We start from the raw sequence: 17582 nt of genomic DNA on the forward strand, positions 1-17582 counted from the left end.
TCATCCCACTCTTGATTTTGGCTTAGGTCATGATCTAATGGTTCATGAGGTCAAGCCCCGTATCAGGTTCTGTGCTGACAGCTCAGGGCCTGGAGCCTGCTTCAGATTCAGATTAAAAAAAAGAGAGAAAGAGAGAGAGACAACTTTAAATTCCAGTAGTTGCAAAATCACTGGTTTAAAAATCAAAAGAAAGTTATCAGAGTCGTGAGAAGGACTGTAAAAATATATATATATTAAAATCTCAGTCCTCATTCTGGTTTTCTGGGTTAGAATTTCTGTTACGTGTCTTGAGGGCCTGTGCTCCTTCCGCAGGTCTGTTTGGGAGCTTCCAGTCCAGTGCAAACCTTCACTTCACAGATGAGTACACCCAGGATCTGACTGAGCTCTTTTGTGGTGACAGGGCTCGTTAATATCAGAGCTAGCATTGGAATCTTTTCCTCCTGTTTGCATGTACAGTTTCTTTTTATGTTATAATATTCATGTTAACACTTTCAACATGAAAATTGTTTCATAAACAATCAGATAAACAAATGAAATACCAAAACAGTTTGAAAATGTATTGCTTTCTTGCTAATGTAGGGGCTAATATAAACTGAGAGCAAAACAATTCTGAATAAGTGGAATTGGGAGGTTTAACGTGGGCAATACCCTTATTTATCTCCTTTTTAGACGACTGAGTCAAAGACCGACAGCAGAAGAACTAGAACAGCGGAATATACTACAACGTGAGTCCGGCTATGGGCATAAAGTTGTACAGCTTTTCTTTGTAGATTTCTGACTTTGAGGCACATACTAGAGTAGAGAAGAGAAGCATTTTCTGCAAGGGCCAAGGAGAGGGTGTTCGGCCCAGGGAGGACTATTCATATCTTTTCTCCGGAAGGAACAGAACTCCCCCAAGCTTCCTTTACAAGATATCAGTATAGTATTGCTTAGTGTACTGGGAACCTCCAGAAAATTTTGTTCCGATATTCTCACAGTATCCTGAGACCTGCTTTGGCCATGTGGGGAGGATTTGACAGCATGTGGCAGATACTGCCCAACTTTCCTCCTCAGGGAAGTGAGGTTGTGGCTGTGCACCTTCCTATTCCTAGTGGACTTTGAGGGCTAGGGCCCAAAGCAAGGCCCAGATGCAGGAGCCTTCCTGTCTTTTTCATTTTTTAAGACTTTGGTACATCTAAAGTCACAAAATAAGACCATGTGTTTCATTTACTTTCTATGTGCATAATTACCTTCCTAAAATAACATTCAATCTGATATACATTTGATTTAGTTTTCCAGATTATAGGATGAATTTTGCCCTTAAAAACCACCACACTGAGAGGATTAGGCTTCATAGAGTTACTTGTGGGCGTGCTCAGTCTGCCCAGTCCATCCCCCCTGTTCCCTCATCACTATGTGGATATATACAGCTTAGTCACTAAGTGAATTTTAAACTTAGAAACCTTTGTAGACATATCACATGAAACTTAGTGTGATCTCCATTCTTCATTCTTGGGGGTTGCTCTTGAGCAAGAATCTGCAGAGGTTTTCTAAAGGGCACATAGTAAATATAATCACTTAAAAATGTAAAGATCAGGGGCGCCTGGGTGGCTCAGTCAGTTAAGTGTCCAACTCTTGATTTCAGCCCAGGTCATGGTCTCATGGTTTGTGAGATCAAGCCCTATATTGGGCTGTGTGCTGACAGTGTGGAGCCTGCTTGAGATTCTCTCTCTCCCTCTCTCTGCCTCTCCCCCTCGCCCCCTCTGCCTGCGCACAGGTGCAGGCACTCTCTCAAAATAAATAAACGTAAAATAAATAGTTAAAAAATGTAAAGATCATTATTAGCTCATGGACAGTAAAAATACAGGAAGCTGGCTGGATTTGGTACCATAGTGCTGCTGACCCTCGCTCCTAAGTATTTGACTCTACCAGTTGACAAGAAAATTATCTTGATTGGCCATCCCCAAAGTTAGTATTTTATTCTGACTTGGAGCCTATAAGAAGTATCTGCCGTGTGATTACTGAATACTTTGATATGCAAATGGCCATTTTGAAGTAATATTCTTTGTTTTGGACTATTGACTGTAGCTAAAAATGAAGCTGATCGGCAGGCAGAAAAACGAGAGATTAAACGTCGTCTTACTAGAAAGGTATGTAGCCCAGCTGTTCGGTTTCAGTCTACTGACCACATATCTTGTATTTGAATGACCTATTTGGTTAGAAAGAAACGTTTGACTTGAATTGCCATAGGTTGCTATGAAAATGTAATACATGATGCAGATACTGAAAACAACACAACATTATCAAGAGCATTTTTGGGGCGTGCCTGGGTGGCTCAGACTGTTAAGTGTCTGACTTCAGCTCAAGTCATGATCTCACAGTTGATGACTTCGAGCCCTGCATCCGGTTCTCTGCTGTCAACACAGCCCACTTGAGATCCTCTGTCTTCCTCTCTATACCCTTGCCCTTCTCATCTCTCTCTCTCTCTCTCTCTCTCTCTCTCTCTCTCTCTTTCTCTTTCTTTCTCTCTCTCTGAAAAATGAACATTTAAAAAAAAAAAAGCACTTTTGGGGCACCTGGGTGGCTCAATCAGTCAAGTATCTGACTTCGGCTCAGGTCATGATCTCACAGTTTGTGGGTTCGAGCCCCATGTCGGGCTCTGTGCTGACAGATCAGAACCTGGAGCCTGCTTCAGATTCTGTGTCTCCCTCTCTCTCTCTGCCTTCCCCCCCCCCCCACTCACTTTCTGTCCTCTCTCTCTCAAAAATAAACATTAAAAAAAATTTTTTTTTGAAAAGCACTTTTATCCCATTTTTACTATTTAAAGAATGCCTGGCACAAGGTGCTCCATTAATGTTTGCATAAATTCTGACCTTTTATTTGGCAAACCTGGGATTTGATGTAGACTCTAAAACCTGTTGAAGTAATAGAGACGGTAACAGAAGGAGTGTGTAGCATTCAATTTTGCAAGGCACACTGGTGTTTTCTAATCAGAAAGAACTGAACTGACCCTTAGTGATACCAGAAGTATCACTACCAGAAGTATATAAACCAGAAGTATATACCAGAAGTATAAAAACACCAACTGGGATTTGTTCTTGGTCCCAGATCGAATGGGGTAGAATCTTTTCTGTCCTAGACCTGTGTTGGCTTTTAAGCTTTTTCCTTTCCTTTCCACAATAATAGTTTGTAATTGCCTCCTGTAGATTCTGATTTGGCCTGAACTCTCTAGATATTTCTTAAAACTTACAAGAATCCCCAGAAGAGCAAAGGATCTAGACGGTTTCTTCCTGATTTCTCCCACTTTTCCCCTTCCCCAGGAACAGAGGAATTATCCTTGTTAGATTGAGGGGAGCTCAGTCTAGAGGCCAGAGCTGGACTCGATGCCTTCAGATTGAGCAGGTTACCTGACTATGCAACCTTAAATCCTGATTCGTTACCAGATCTTGGCATTATTCATAATAAAAGGAAATTCACCCTTTATATTACCCAGTAGACCTTGCTTTCATATTAAAGATATTCGCTTCCTAATGTATTATATGTTAGTGTCTAGCTCTGATCCTTTTGTTCCCCAAAATGTAGTCCACAGACCAGCAGCATTGGCATCACCTGGGAGCTTGTAGAGATGCGGAATCTCAGGCCGCACCTCAGACCTTAATCAAAATCTACATTGTAACCAGATCCCCAAATGCTTTGTATGCATATTAAAGTTTGAGAAACACCGGGTATACTGGTTATACTGGTTTATAGCTATGGTTCTCAATGTTAGCTGTGGCATTCAGGAGATTTAAAAAAACAAAACAAAACAAGGGGCCTCTGGGTGGCTCAGTCGGTTGAGCATCAGACTTCGGCTCAGGTCACGATCTCATGGTTGACGAGTTTGAGCCCCGTGTCGGGCTCTGTGCTGACAGCTCAGAGCCTGGAGCCTGCTTCGGATTCTGTGTCTTCCTCCTCTCTCTCTGCCCCTCCCTTGCTCATGCTCTGTCTCTGTCTCAAAAATAAATAAACGTTAAAAAAATTTTTTTTAAACAAAACCTCCCAATACCCAGAATCTTTGGGAATGGACCCAGGGATCAATCGTGTTTAAAGGTCCCCAGGCAATTCCAGTGTGCAGTAAGGTTGAAGCGCTGGGTTAGAGGCGGTTTGAATGCATGATTGATGCCTCATCCCTGGCATAATGAATTAAGAGGCTCCATTTCTTTCAGCTCAGTCAGAGGCCGACTGTGGCTGAACTACTTGCCAGGAAGATTCTCAGATTTAATGAATATGTGGAAGTAACAGATGCTCAAGATTATGACCGGCGAGCTGACAAACCTTGGACCAAACTGACCCCTGCTGACAAGGTGCCTGTTTCTGTGTGTGTGTGTGTGTGTGTGTGTGTGTGTGTGTGTCTCTATTTGAAGAATGTAATACACTAACTAGAAGGGGAAAACATAATATTTTTATTTTTTGATATGTTAAATTTCTAATCAAGATATAAAATGCCAAGATGTACGAACCAAAACTTTATACTAATGACTCCATCACCACAACCAAAAAAAAAAAAAAAAAGAAAATCCTTGCTACATCACAGAGTCCACAAATCTGGAAGGAAATAAAACACATTTTAATGGTGGTTATTTCTGTTGAAGGGAGTTTGGGTGGTCTGTTTTAGTAATGACCTGTATTTCACTTGTATAACAGGAAAAGCATTTTTACATGCTGTAAAACTATAAAACTATAAAAAAACTATAAACTATAAAAGTTACACTATCTCTTTTTAGCTCTCTAGGTGTTCTGATGTAACTAGAGAGATTCGGTTTATTATGAGATAAATAGTGTTAAGAAAGGCGACATGTACCAGGCTCAGCGTGTGGACCTGGCTCCTTTGCTCGCTCCGGGTTGCCTGCTACGGGTTGCAGTGACTCATGAAGTTAATAAGCACAAGGGAGAATAAATGGCAAATGACACTGCTATATGTACTATGGCCGACAGAAGATGCTAAAACATTTTTGTTTCTACTCCACAGGCTGCCATAAGAAAAGAATTAAATGAATTTAAAAGCTCAGAGATGGAGGTTCATGAAGAGAGCAAACATTTTACACGGTAAGCGCCAAATACTGTGAGCTAAGTAGAGCTCTACCACAAAACAGACACAACAGAGTTGTCCAGATGGGAAGGACTCGTAATGCCATCATTAAAAGAAGGAGACAGCATGTTGACTGCAAGAAGACTACATTCAGAGACAGGGATGACAACTAAGAGGCAGTAGGAAATGCCTATACTGAGTGTGGTATTTTACGTATATTATTTAATCCTTGCGATAACCCCACAGGCTTTCTTAATATCCCCATTTTGTTGATGAAGAAACAGGCCCAGCAGCACCTGACTGGCTCAGTCGGTTGAGTGTGACTCTTGATCTCAGGGTCATAAGTTCAAGCCCCACGTTGGGTGTGGAGCTTATCTAAAACAAGAAAAGAGAAGAGAAGAGAGAAGAAACAAAATGAAACAGTCCCCCAAAAGGTTAAGTAAGTTGCAGAACCAGGAGTGGAAAAAGGAATGACTGGTGGAAAGCCCCTGGGTGCTCTCTTCCTGTGCCTCAGTGTCCCAGGTGTTATATAAGGAAATTGTTGCTAAGTTAGACAGTATCTCACCCTCTCTGGTTTCGGTTATTTCTAGCACTGCTGATCTTACCAATTTAGTATATAAACTTCATTTTAGTTCCCTGTCTTCATGAAACAAGCCAAGAAGTATTTTGGTGTGGAATTACTATTGTGATTAAGGACCCACCTAAAGAATCAGCTGGCTACAAATGGAATCAATGAAAGTATGTAGGTGACTCTCAGAACATTTATAAAGAGAGGCTAGGGGCACCTGGCTTGCTCAGTCAGAAGAGCATGCGACTCTTGATCTTGGGGTCATGAGTTCAAGCCCCATGTTGGTTGTAGAAATTACTAAAAGTAAACTTAAAAAAAAAGAAAAAAGGTGGGGTGCCTGGGTGACTCAGTTGGTTAAGCCTCTGACTCTTGGTTTTGGCTCAGGTCATGATCTCATGGTTCATGAGATTGAGCCCCATGTTGGGCTCTGCACTGACAGTGCAGAGCCTGCTTGGAATTCTCTGCCCCTCCCCTGCTTGCATGCTTTCTCTCTAAGTAAATAAACTTTTTTTTTTTTTTAAAGAGGTTAAATGAAGGAAAATACAATGACAATTACAGTTTGCTATAAAAAGAAGCAAGCAAGCAAAGTTGGAAAATAAAATAATTGTTAAACGTTTTTCCATCACAATCCAGGCAAAGGTTCTTTTAATTACAGAATTTTTTTGTACCGAACTGAGATAGTAGAGAAGGCAAATTTTGTTTGAGAGAGACAGAGCACGAGTGAGTGAGTGGGGGGCAGAGGGAGAGAGAGAATCTTAAGCAGGCTCTATGCTCAGCGTGGGAGAGAAGGCACATTTTTTGAACAGCCAGTAACACTATTCAGGGCAATGTAATATGAACTCAGATAACAAGCCAAATTTGCCAGCAAGAAGACTGTGCTCTAATCTGGAAAAAGACCTGTGCACTACTAAATATATAGTGCAATCAATATGATAAATGCCCCAGTCATTCTAAGTCCTAAATCGGCCAGATTTCGTATCCCAACTCCACCGTTTTCTGGCTATGTCAGTGTTAGCCATTCTCATTGTTGTTACAATAATAATAAAGTACTATAGCGAGCAACAATAAAAGAAAGAGTCATAGAGATGATGCCACTTAGGCTGGATCTTAAAGCACGTGAAAGAATTTATTTGAACAAGAAGGAAGGAACCAGCATTACCAAGCAGCATTGTAAGCAGAGGGACCAGCATTAACAAGGCTATGGGAGGTGAGCAAGTGCACACTATCTCTGGGTTACGGAAAATGTGACGGAGCAGGGGACACATGGGAGCAGTGTGGTGAAGAGGAGACCAACACAATGGGTTAGGGTCACACCCTGAAGAGCCTTGACTGTTACGCTAGGACACTGGAACCACTGGAGTTCTGAGCGTTTCAGGTGGAGCTCTGGTGGATCGATGGAAGGTGACGTAGTAGGACAAAGAAACTAGCAGCAAGGAAACCAGGCAGGAAGTAACTAAACTAGGGACGCTTGGCTGGCTCAGTCAGAAGAGCATGCGACTCTAGATTCGGGATCGTGCATTTGAGCCTCACGCTGGGTGTAGATATTACTAAAAAATAAAAATAAAAATAAAAAACTTTAAATAAATAAATGTATGTATGTATGTAACTAAAATAGTCACAGGGAGCACACTGGTAGCTAACCAGGGAAGCGATTGTGAGAATGCGAGAGAAATGGATTTGGACACCATTTCAAGCACAGAACCAGGTTGGGCAATCTCTTGATTCCAGGGATGAATTAAAGAAAGTAGTCAAGGGACTCTTAGAACTCAAACTTGTCATTTTTGATGTCTGCGAAGTCAATGAGGAGTTGAGGTGAACACTTCAGGACATTTATTCAGCAAATATTTATCACACACCTCCTACCTGGTAGATAACAGTACTAAGGAGGTGCTTAGAATATAACATAGAACAAGATAAAGTCCCTGTCCTCAAGGAGCTTTTCTTCTAAAAGCAGAAGGCAGACGGTAAACAAACTGGAAAGCACATTGTGTATGTTGAGCTTGACAAACCTGTGACACACTGAGGTGGAGATGCCTAGAAGACAGTTGGATCTTCAGGCTGAGAGCCCAGGGAGGGAAGCAAAGCCTCAAAATATAAAATTATGAGTGGCTCTTAAGGGGAAAATTGTTTGTGGAAAATGAACCAGAAAAGCGCTCTAGGGAAAATAGGGCTCCTTGCTGGCTGAGTCCTTGAGTGACTCTTGATCTCGAGGTCATGAGTTCAAGCCGCACATTGGGTGTGAAGATTACTTGAAGAGAGAGAGAGAGAGAGAGAGAGAGAGAGAGAGAGAGAAGAAGAAGAAGAAGAAGAAGAAGAAGAAGAAGAAGAAGAAGAAGAAGAAGAAGAAAAGTTAGGTAGAATTAGAGTAGCAGAGAGGCAGTTTTTAAAAATTAGAGCGTAGGGGCGCCTGGGTGGCTCAGTCGGTTGAGCGTCCGACTTCAGCTCAGGTCATGAACTCGCAGTCTGAGTTCGTGCTGACAGCTCAGAGCCTGGAGCCTGTTTTGGATTCTGTGTCTCCCTCTCTCTCTGACCTTCTGCCGTTCATGCTCTGTCTCTCTCTGTCTCAAAAATAAATAAAAGTTAAAAAAAAAATTAGAGCGTAACATTTCATGACTATTCAGATAATCACAGCAAAACAAGCTACAATACCTGGTAACTCGGCCCTTTTTGCTCATCTCTTTTAGCTACCATCGTCCATGATGCTGAAGTCTGAGAGAGGAGCTAAACAGCCCCCCCAAAACAGGGCTGCTTGGCTGCTTCGGTCTCCAGAGTGATGTGGAAGGAACTTCTGCACTTCGCAGCACAGCCAGGATTGAGTCCTCGGGGATGTAGCTCTGGGGCGAACAGCACTTCTCTGAATGTAGCATTTCACTGGAATGGGTGGTCATGTGCTGCTTTGGGCAAAACTGAACACTTCATCCGTGCTTTTGAACCTTTTAACATTGCATCATACTTGAGGGGTCTGCCTCAGCACCCACCCACGCTCTGGGCCCCTTGCCGGTTCCGAGTGTTAGTGGCCACCCGCACCGTCGCCCCAAGATGACGCCTGTGCTGGGGCACAGTTCGCACCATTCGCCTTACCTACCCTGTCCTGGTCGTGGGTGCCCCTTGTGTGGCCCCAGCCATCAAATCCAACTGGTGGTGGGAAAAACCTTCTGGAGGCCCCCAGCCTTCTGGCAGAGGGGCCACCACCTCCCGGGGACACCTCCACACCACATCGGAACGTCAGTGGAAAGCAGCGCACTATACCTCTTGTCACACAGCAATAAAGTCCTCTTCGGGCAGCGCGGCCTGAGGGGAGCTCAGGATCTGACATGTTCCTTTCTGGCACAAGTCATCCTGATTTTTATTTTTTAAATTAAAAAAAAAAAAATGATCTTGAAGAAGTGCTGGAAACTTGTGTTTTTCCTGCCTATTAAACAATCTGAGCTGCAATTAGATTCCAAGTTAAGACAGTGAGAAAGCATATGTGTTTTCTGTATACAAAAACAAAACCAAAAAAGGCCTCTCTGTTAATGGCATTTTGGCACAAAACTAACCCAGTTAGTTTAACTAACTAAACTTCTAAAAAGTTTAGAAGCTGTTGTACATTTGTCGCACCAAATGATATTCTAAATCATTCTGACCAATAGATGTATTCTCCTCCGGAAAACAGAGTTGTGGCAACTCTGTGGGAGCCAGCCGCCCGCTGTGGGCCCCCACGCTTCCAGCCGGAGTCACTGCAAGGTCCTAGGGAAGTGGGGTGCGGACCAGAAGAGGACTTTGGAGGCGGAAGTAGGAGGAGCACAGTCAGGACCCGCTGTTCCTCCCTCCTGCTCAGTGCTGTTTGCCCTTCCCTGCTGTACTCACCCTCTCCCCTCCAGGTACCCGTCCCCCTGCTGAGCCTCTCTGGCTCCTTCCACCTCACGTACCCCTCCTCTGCCAAGCAGGAGCCAGTGTCGTTGGTGCCTGGGCCTTGGCTCGGCCCCCACCTCTTTTTGTATTTGTAATGTATATTAATATGAAATGTTCCTAAAACAGAAAATTTATTTGCTTTCTTTTTTATTTGGAAAACCATACTGCCTCACCATTTCCCTCTAATTCCTATCCAGACTAAGTGGAAGAAAAAAATTTGTTCCTATTTAACTGATGAATGTGGCCTTTTTCTTTTAATGTTCAGAAAATTGTGGCTGTTTCGCCGATTTCTTCTGCAGTCCCTGTTGTAATTGTTCACTAGATTCTTACTCGTTTTCTCCTAATACGTCCATATAAGATTTGCTGAACAGGGAGAACCCATGAGGTCAAAACAAAAGAGCTGAGGTGACCTTAAAAAGGTAGTGTCTTCTCTCTGTATGGGGAATCGGGAAGCATTCCGATTACTCGGTTACTGCCCGATGCTTTGCGGCTATGGAGCTAGAGAGGGTCCACAGCTCCTTGAAGCTCATTACAGTTTGGTATGACTGCAGGAAGAGGAGTGACAGTTGTACACTGTTGTGAGAGGTCTGAATATAAGGCGGTCACACACATGACTTCTTCGAACCTCTCTTGCTTTGGAGACTGACGTATGCTAGCATTCTCTGTGGCTACGGTGACATTTCCAAACCCTCTGCTGCTGCCTCGCTCTCCCTTAATGTGCCAAGTGTGAAACAGAATTGGATTTCCTGAGCTACTTGTCTGCTTTCTGTGTGCCACAAAGGACTCTGGTTCATCTTTCATCTCACGTTCTTTTGAAACAAGATACTTTGGGGGTCAAGTCCTTTCAGGTGTTTATATATATATATATATATATATATATATATATATATATATATATAATGGATTTTGTGTTCCCTTTTTATGTAAGTAACAATTCGTAATCATAATGTAAAGAAGAAATAAAAGTCTGATGTATTGTACTTTAAGATGCTTCCCTGATGTACAGAATCTCCTTGTAAAGTAAATAATTGCGTTGTATATCAGTCTTCCTATCAATATTAATTATAAAGTATTTTAGAATTAAAAAAAGACAAAGTATACTATTCTGGTATGAAGTGCTTTATTTATTATTTATTTATTTATTTATTGAGAGGGAGAGAGACAGAGTGTGAGTGGGGGAGGGGGACAGAGTGAGGGAAATAGAATCGGAAGCAGGCTCCAGGCCCTGAGCTGTCAGCACAAAGCCTGACGCGGGGCTCAAACTGTGAGATCACAACCTGAGCCAAAGTTGGACACTTAACCAACTGAGCCACCCAGGTGCCCCTGAAGTGTTTGTTTTTTTGTTTTTGTTTTTGTTTTTTTTTGACATTCTACCTTATTCCAAAAGATTTAAGCTAGCTTATAAATGGTACGTAAAATACTACTAGATGCCCTAAAAGAAGTATATGAGGGGGAGAAATAATACTAACATTATTAAGTGTAGCCAGAGGTAAGGTCAGTCATGTTGTGTCTGACTGTGCACACATATGACAAAAAGTCAACTGTGACCACCACCACCACCCGCCCCCGGTGGTATGGCACCGGGTCCTTTATCCTATTTATCCCACCCCTAATTTGGAAGGTAAGGGGAAAAAGAACCTGGGAGGTGAAGTTGCTTTCCAAAGGTCAAAGCAAATTATGTATCCACTGCGTATATTCAGGGACAGGCAATTGCATCCCAGTCGATTGTCCCTCCAAGGACTTACTGTGTGTGGACCCCATGGAAATAGACTTGAGGCTGACAGCATAGCAGGACAGCTCCTACCTCATGTACTCCTCTGGCAAGCAGCCCAGTTTCAATCCCTGTAGCCTCACCAAATGACTCACTTTCCTCTTGTCACTTCAGAGACTGGCTTTGATTAGTACACCACCCTTTACCAAGAGTTCAAAGAAACCATGGTCACAACTGCCCATGTCATTGGGTTCCACCAGCTCCCAGATTTTCCTTCTCTTGCCCTCCAAAGACCAAACCCCACTGAGCTCCGAAGAGGTCTCAAGTTGCCATCGCTCTTTTGAGGTTAAGCATTGTCTACAGAAGGGTGTTTTGAAGGTGCACGTTGCTCAGTGTTTGCTGAAACGATGAATGAATTTACGGTCCTTGTAGATTTAGATTAGTGTGCCCAGGAGAGGGGGGACCGCAGCTGGAAACAGAAGTTTGAAAACCCACTTTCAGAAAGGGCAAACGCAGTGGATATTGAATAGGAAGAGATGGGATAGGAAGCGTACCGATGAGAGATAAGAACGTTCCACAAAGGAAAGCCAAGCCCTGAAACCAAAAACCAGCCTGAACCACCAATTTCAGCTCCAGGAGGCTCTAGGGTAGAGCAGGAACCACCAGCAATCTGGGCCACTTGTTCCATCGGTCTCTTGTGTGGATACCATTAATTTCTTCCCCCAAGAAAGCACAGAGGCCAAACACCCTCAGTTTTCCTCCATCTGGTACTGAAGAGGCACACACGCACCACCATTCATTCATTCATTCACTCATTCAGTCAGTCAGTGTTTATCTCCTTCCTATCCACCACCTGTGGAAAAAACAGTCTTCCCTTATCTCTTTTCTCTTAAACCTATCGCCCTACCTCCAGCTTTTCCTACACTCCCTCCACATAATCTATTCTAATGTTAAGCACCTCGCATTCCCTGTACAGTCCAAGCAGTTGAGCTAAATGAGTGACAGGTGCAGAAAAAAAGAAGTGATGTAGATGTAAACTGAATAGGCTTCTCGACATTGGCTTGTAACCTCTGGTCCATATACCTGGTTTTCCATTTCTACAGCCATAGTCACTCAACTCATTAAAATCTAAACTAAATCCAAACTAAAATGGCTTTGCCTGAGGCCACCAGCAACTTCTCAGTTAACTGCCACATCCAAACTCTGTTTTCAGCTCTTAATGTATTTGACTAGTCTGCAGCTTTTGAGGCTTTGGCCATGTCCTAAGTCCTCCAAACTTCTTCCTTGGCTTCTCAGACACTGCTGTCTCTCAGTTCTCTGACCATGCTTTCTCTGCCCTGCTGGCTCCTTCCCAGCATGCCATTCAAATGGGTTTTCATGTCTTCTCATTCCCTGTTCTCCCAAGGTGACATCAGCCACCACTCTTATTCTGACAACTTCGAAATCTTTGTCTGCAACTCAGATTTTGTGCTGGACTCCAACCCTACATCCAGTTGCCCTTTGGACATCTATACACCCAAATGTCCCCAAGGTAACTTCTGTGTACCTCCAACATGGACCTTACTGTCTACCTTCACAGCCTGCTTTCTCAATCATCAGAGTTAGCGACCATCACATGTTTACTCTCCTAAGCCTGATACTTTGTTATCATCTGCAAGTTCCCCTCTTTGCAGGTCCAGTGGGACCGTAAGTTCTGTGCATTCTCTGCCTCTGAAATGTCTCTTGATTCCTGTATCTCCTCTTGCCTTGTCTACCATCCAAGTTCAAAGCCAACAGAATTTAATGGGACTTTATGACCTCTGATCTCTCTAATTTATCCTCCAATATTACCACTAGAGTTACCTTTCTATTATTTTTTTTTTTTCTGGACTAAGTGGCTTTATTGGGGAAAGCCAGGATTACAACAGACTTAGGAGTCGGCATTGGGCCCTTCTTCTTTCCAAAGGTGGGCACAACATTGACAAAACGCCGGTTGGCCAGTTGTACTGCATCCACCGCTTGGCTCGACCTGTCTTCTTCTTCTTCTTTTCCTGTTTGGCCACCTTCGGAGTCTGCCCTCTTACTTTCCAAGCATGGGCCAGGGAACCACGGACTTTCCATCCAAGCATGCGGCTACTTCCAGAGTGGTCAGAGCCTCTGCTCCACACTGACCCCGGGTAGCCTCATCCTCTAGGGGCGTGCCTGCCAGGAGCCACGACTTGATCTTCTGGAGTGATGCCCTCCAGAGAGGCTACATGAGCCTTGATCTGGGCGACCGTCTCCTGGCCAGTCACCTTGAGGGTGTGTAGCTCCTGGGCACGGACAAAGAGCTGCATGTCGGCGACTGAACTACGGCCACTGCAGCTGCAACCATGAAGATGGAGTCTAGAAAGAGGAAGGAGGAAGGGCCCGCATGTTCTCACCACCTGCTGCATGCTGTCACTGCTTAGAGTTACCTTTCTAAAATGCAAAGCTGGTCACAGCAATCCTTTACTTCAAAACTTATTGATCTCTAGCTGCCTGCAAGATAAAATTTAAACTCTTTGGCCTGGACTGCAACATATTTTATAATTCAGCCTTTGCCTACTTGCTGGTCTCATGAAAAGTGCAGGCACCTTCTCCCTTCAGTGGACCTCATCAAGCTGACTTCTTTCCCTTCCCAGGAGACCGTAGTCCTGCTAGTTCCTCAGCCTGCAATGCTGTCATCATCCATACTCCACTCCTTTACTCCACCCCTTCAAGTTTGAGGTCAAATTTTAACTCCTAGGAAAGTTCCTTTAGCCTTGAGCAGATTGTTCAGTTGCTCTGTCCTCTGTGTTCTCAGAATACAGCATTCATCAAGTGATAGTATAATTTGCTGGCATGTCTATGTCTCCTACTGGGGGCTCTCGCAGACAGAAGTGTTTCATGTTGAGTCAGTACCTGGCTGGCTCAGTTGGTAGAGCCTGCAACTCTTGATCTCAGGGGTTTTAAGTTTGAGCTGCACTTGGGTGTAAGGATTACTTAAAAATAAAATCTTGGGGCACCTGTGTGGCTCAGTCACTGGAGCATCGACTCTTGGTTTCAGCTCAGGTCACGATCCCAGGATTGTGGGATCGAGCCCCATGTCACACTCCCCGCTGACAAGTGCAGAGCCTGCTTGGGATTCTCTCTCTCTGCTCCTCTCCTGTGTGCTCACTCTCTCTCTCTATCAAAATAAATACTTTAAAAAATAAAATAAAATGTTTTTTAAAAAGTTTCATATCAGAGTCATCATTGTCTAGCACAATGCCTAGCAGATAAATCATATCCACTAAATAAATGTTGAACGAGGGATTGAAAAAGGAGCTGAATACTGGTAATATGGCCGGGGAAGGAGCAGGAGCAGAATTATTTGTCTTCTTTCTTTAAAAAAAAATTTTTTTTCAACGTTTATTTATTTTTGAGACAGAGAGAGACAGAGCATGAATGGGGGAGGGGCAGAGAGAAAGGGAGACACAGAATCGGAAGCAGGCTCCAGGCTCTGAGCCATCAGCCCAGAGCCCGACGTGTCTTCTTTCTTTTAAAGTACTGGCTCTAGGGGCGCCTGGGTGGCGCAGTCGGTTAAGCGTCCGACTTCAGCCAGGTCACGATCTCGCGGTCCGTGAGTTCGAGCCCCACGTCGGGCTCTGGGCTGATGGCTCCGAGCCTGGAGCCTGTTTCCGATTCTGTGTCTCCCTCTCTCTCTGCCCCTCCCCAGTTCATGCTCTGTCTCTCTCTGTCCCCCCCCAAAAAAAAAAAATAAAACGTTGAAAAAAAAAATTTAAAGTACTGGTTCTCTTGGGGCACCTTGGTGGCAGTCTGTTAAACATCCGACTTCAGCTCAGGTCATGATCTCATGGTTCACGGGTTCAAACCCCGCATAGGGTTCTTTGCTGATAGCTCAGAGCCTGGAGCCTGCTTCAGATTCTGTGTCTCCCTCTCTCTCTGACCCTCCCCCACTCATGCTCTCTGTCTTCAAAAAAATGAATAAACGTTAAAAAAAATGTAAACTGGTTCTCAAACATTTTGGTTTTGGAAATTTTTAAAAATTATTCAGAACCTCCCAGAACTTTTGTATCTGTGTGTGACTTCTATTGATACTTACTGTACTACAATTAAAACTGGGAAAATTTTTAAATATATAATTTATATAATTATAATATAATGAAATATAATACATTTCAAAATAATAACCCATTATATGTTAACATTAATAATGGATTTTTATGAAAAATAACTTTTCCAGAAATAATCAGGGAGAAGAGTGGCACTGTTCTACATTTTTTTACAAATCTTTTTAATGTCTGATTTAATAGAAGACAGCTCAATTCTCATATCTCCTCGTGTATTCAATCTGTTGCTATATATTGTTTTGGCTGAAGTAAATGAAGAAAATCCAATCCCACACAGATATATAGTTGGTAAAGATGTCAGCCATTCTTTCAAGTAAAATGGTATTTCAGGAAAAAGATGTGGCTATTTCAAAACAATCATAGAAGTGCTTTTCCTGGAGACAAATGCTCTACTTTTGCAGACCACAAAAGTACTTTATGTGTACTTCTCACTTTATCACACAAAATATTAAAAAGAGGGGCACTTGGGTGGCTCAGTTGGTTAAATGTCTGACTTCAGCTCAGGTCATGATTTCACAGTTCATGGGTTTGAGCCCCACGTTGGGCTCTGTGCTGACAGCTGAGCCTGGAGCCTGCTCTGGATTCTATGTGTGTGTCTCTCTCACTGCCCCTCCCCCCAGTCATGCTCTGTCTCAAAAACAAACAAACATTTAAAAAAATTTTGGGGCGCCTGGGTGGCTCAGTCGGTTAAGCGGCCAACTCCGGCTCAGGTCATGATCTCGCGGTCTGTGAGTTCCAGCCCCGCGTCAGGCTCTGTGCTGGCAGCTCAGAGCCTGGAGCCTGCTTCAGATTCTGTGTCTCCCTCTCTCTGACCCTCCCCTGTTCATGCTCTGTCTGTCCCTGTCTCAAAAATAAATAAAACGTTAAAAAAAAATTTTTTTAATATTAAAAAGATGCATAGTCAAAGGTTGAGAATTAATGAAATTAATGACTTTTATTTCTTCATCAACAGCATTCTTAGAGGAAGCTATTTTTAATTTGCTATAGATACGATTTATTATTGTGGTAGAAAAACACAGAACATAAAATGTGCCTTTGTGGGGGTGGGGTGGGGTGACGGGGTGACAGGGGTGGCGCTGTCTGGCTCAGGCAGTAGAGCTCGCGATTCTTGATCTTGGGGTTGTGAGTTCAAGCCCCATGTTGGGGATAGAGATTAGTAAAAAAATAAATAAGTAAACTTTAAAAAAAACATAAAGTGGGCCTTTTTTAAACCATTTTTAAGTATACAGTTCAGTAGTCACTATATGCACACTGATGTATAACAGATTTGCAGTACTTTTTCATCTTGCCAAATTGAAATTCTGTACCTGTTAAATAACACCTCCCCCTTTCCACATACCCCAAGTCCCTGGCAACCACCTCTCTATTTTCTAAGAATCAGAAACTGACTTTAAAAAAATTTTTTTTTAATGTTTATTTATGTGTGTGTGTGTGAGAGAGACAGAGTGTGAGCGGGGCAGGGGCAGAGAGGGAGACACAGAATCTGAAGCAGGCTCCAGACTCTGAGCTGTCAGCACAGAGCCCGATGGAGGCTCGAACTCACGAACCGTGAGATCATGACCTGAGCCGAAGTCAGGCGCTCAACCGACTGAGTCACCAGGTGCCCCTAAACTGACTTTTTTTAAAAACTGTAAATTTGTGGTGATAAAGAATACAATACCGCTACAGTTTGGTGACAAGCCCTGAAAACATAATAACGGACCAGCAGTTTTATCCATTTCACTTTATGGTACAGAGTCAACACAGTGAAAAAGGCAAAGAAAGCCTAAGTATTACTATGAGATAGTTTTGACCTCATGGACCCCCCCCCCCCAGAAGAGTCTCAGGGACCCCTGGGTGTGACAACTTTGCTTTGAGAACCATCTCCCTGGGCATGTTTCACATCTTAAAATCTAGGTAATAATACCAATGTCCTAGAATTGCTGTGATAGTAAGTAATGCACGTAAGGTATTCAGAACAAAATCTTAAAGGAAGAACACTATAAATGTTTCCACTCATTGTAGCCCGGCTGTGATGGCTCCATGTTAATTTACCTAATATCTATTTGCTTAATATCACATTCAAAATTCTATCACAGGGGTGCCTGGGTGGCTCCGTGGGTTCAGAGACTGACCCTTGATTTCAGCTCAGGTCTTGATCCCAGCGTCATGGGGTGGAGCCCCCAGTGGGCTCCTACTGTGTGGAACCTACTTAGGATTTTGTCTCCCTCTCCCTCTGCTACACAACCCCACTCTTGCACTCTCTCTCTT

At 43.3% G+C, this 17582-nt stretch overlaps 1 protein-coding gene across 14 annotated transcripts in view; it reads left to right on the forward strand.

Annotated features, from left to right (window-relative positions):
* PHACTR4 (phosphatase and actin regulator 4) overlaps window positions 1–10609 on the forward strand; it is a 134396-nt gene extending 123787 nt beyond the window's left edge. For all 14 annotated transcript variants that reach the window (XM_045035382.1, XM_045035380.1, XM_045035385.1 and 11 more), the window contains 5 exons: window positions 670–725; window positions 2068–2129; window positions 4185–4322; window positions 4988–5064; window positions 8300–10609. In XM_045035382.1, the coding sequence (XP_044891317.1) occupies window positions 670–725; window positions 2068–2129; window positions 4185–4322; window positions 4988–5064; window positions 8300–8315 (349 nt within the window). In that variant the 3' untranslated portion in view covers window positions 8316–10609. The remainder of the gene's footprint in view (window positions 1–669; window positions 726–2067; window positions 2130–4184; window positions 4323–4987; window positions 5065–8299) is intronic.
* Window positions 10610–17582: the final 6973 nt, after the last annotated feature.

The sequence above is a fragment of the Felis catus genome, chromosome C1, assembly GCF_018350175.1.
Source record: "Felis catus isolate Fca126 chromosome C1, F.catus_Fca126_mat1.0, whole genome shotgun sequence".
Classification (NCBI taxonomy): domain Eukaryota; kingdom Metazoa; phylum Chordata; class Mammalia; order Carnivora; family Felidae; genus Felis; species Felis catus.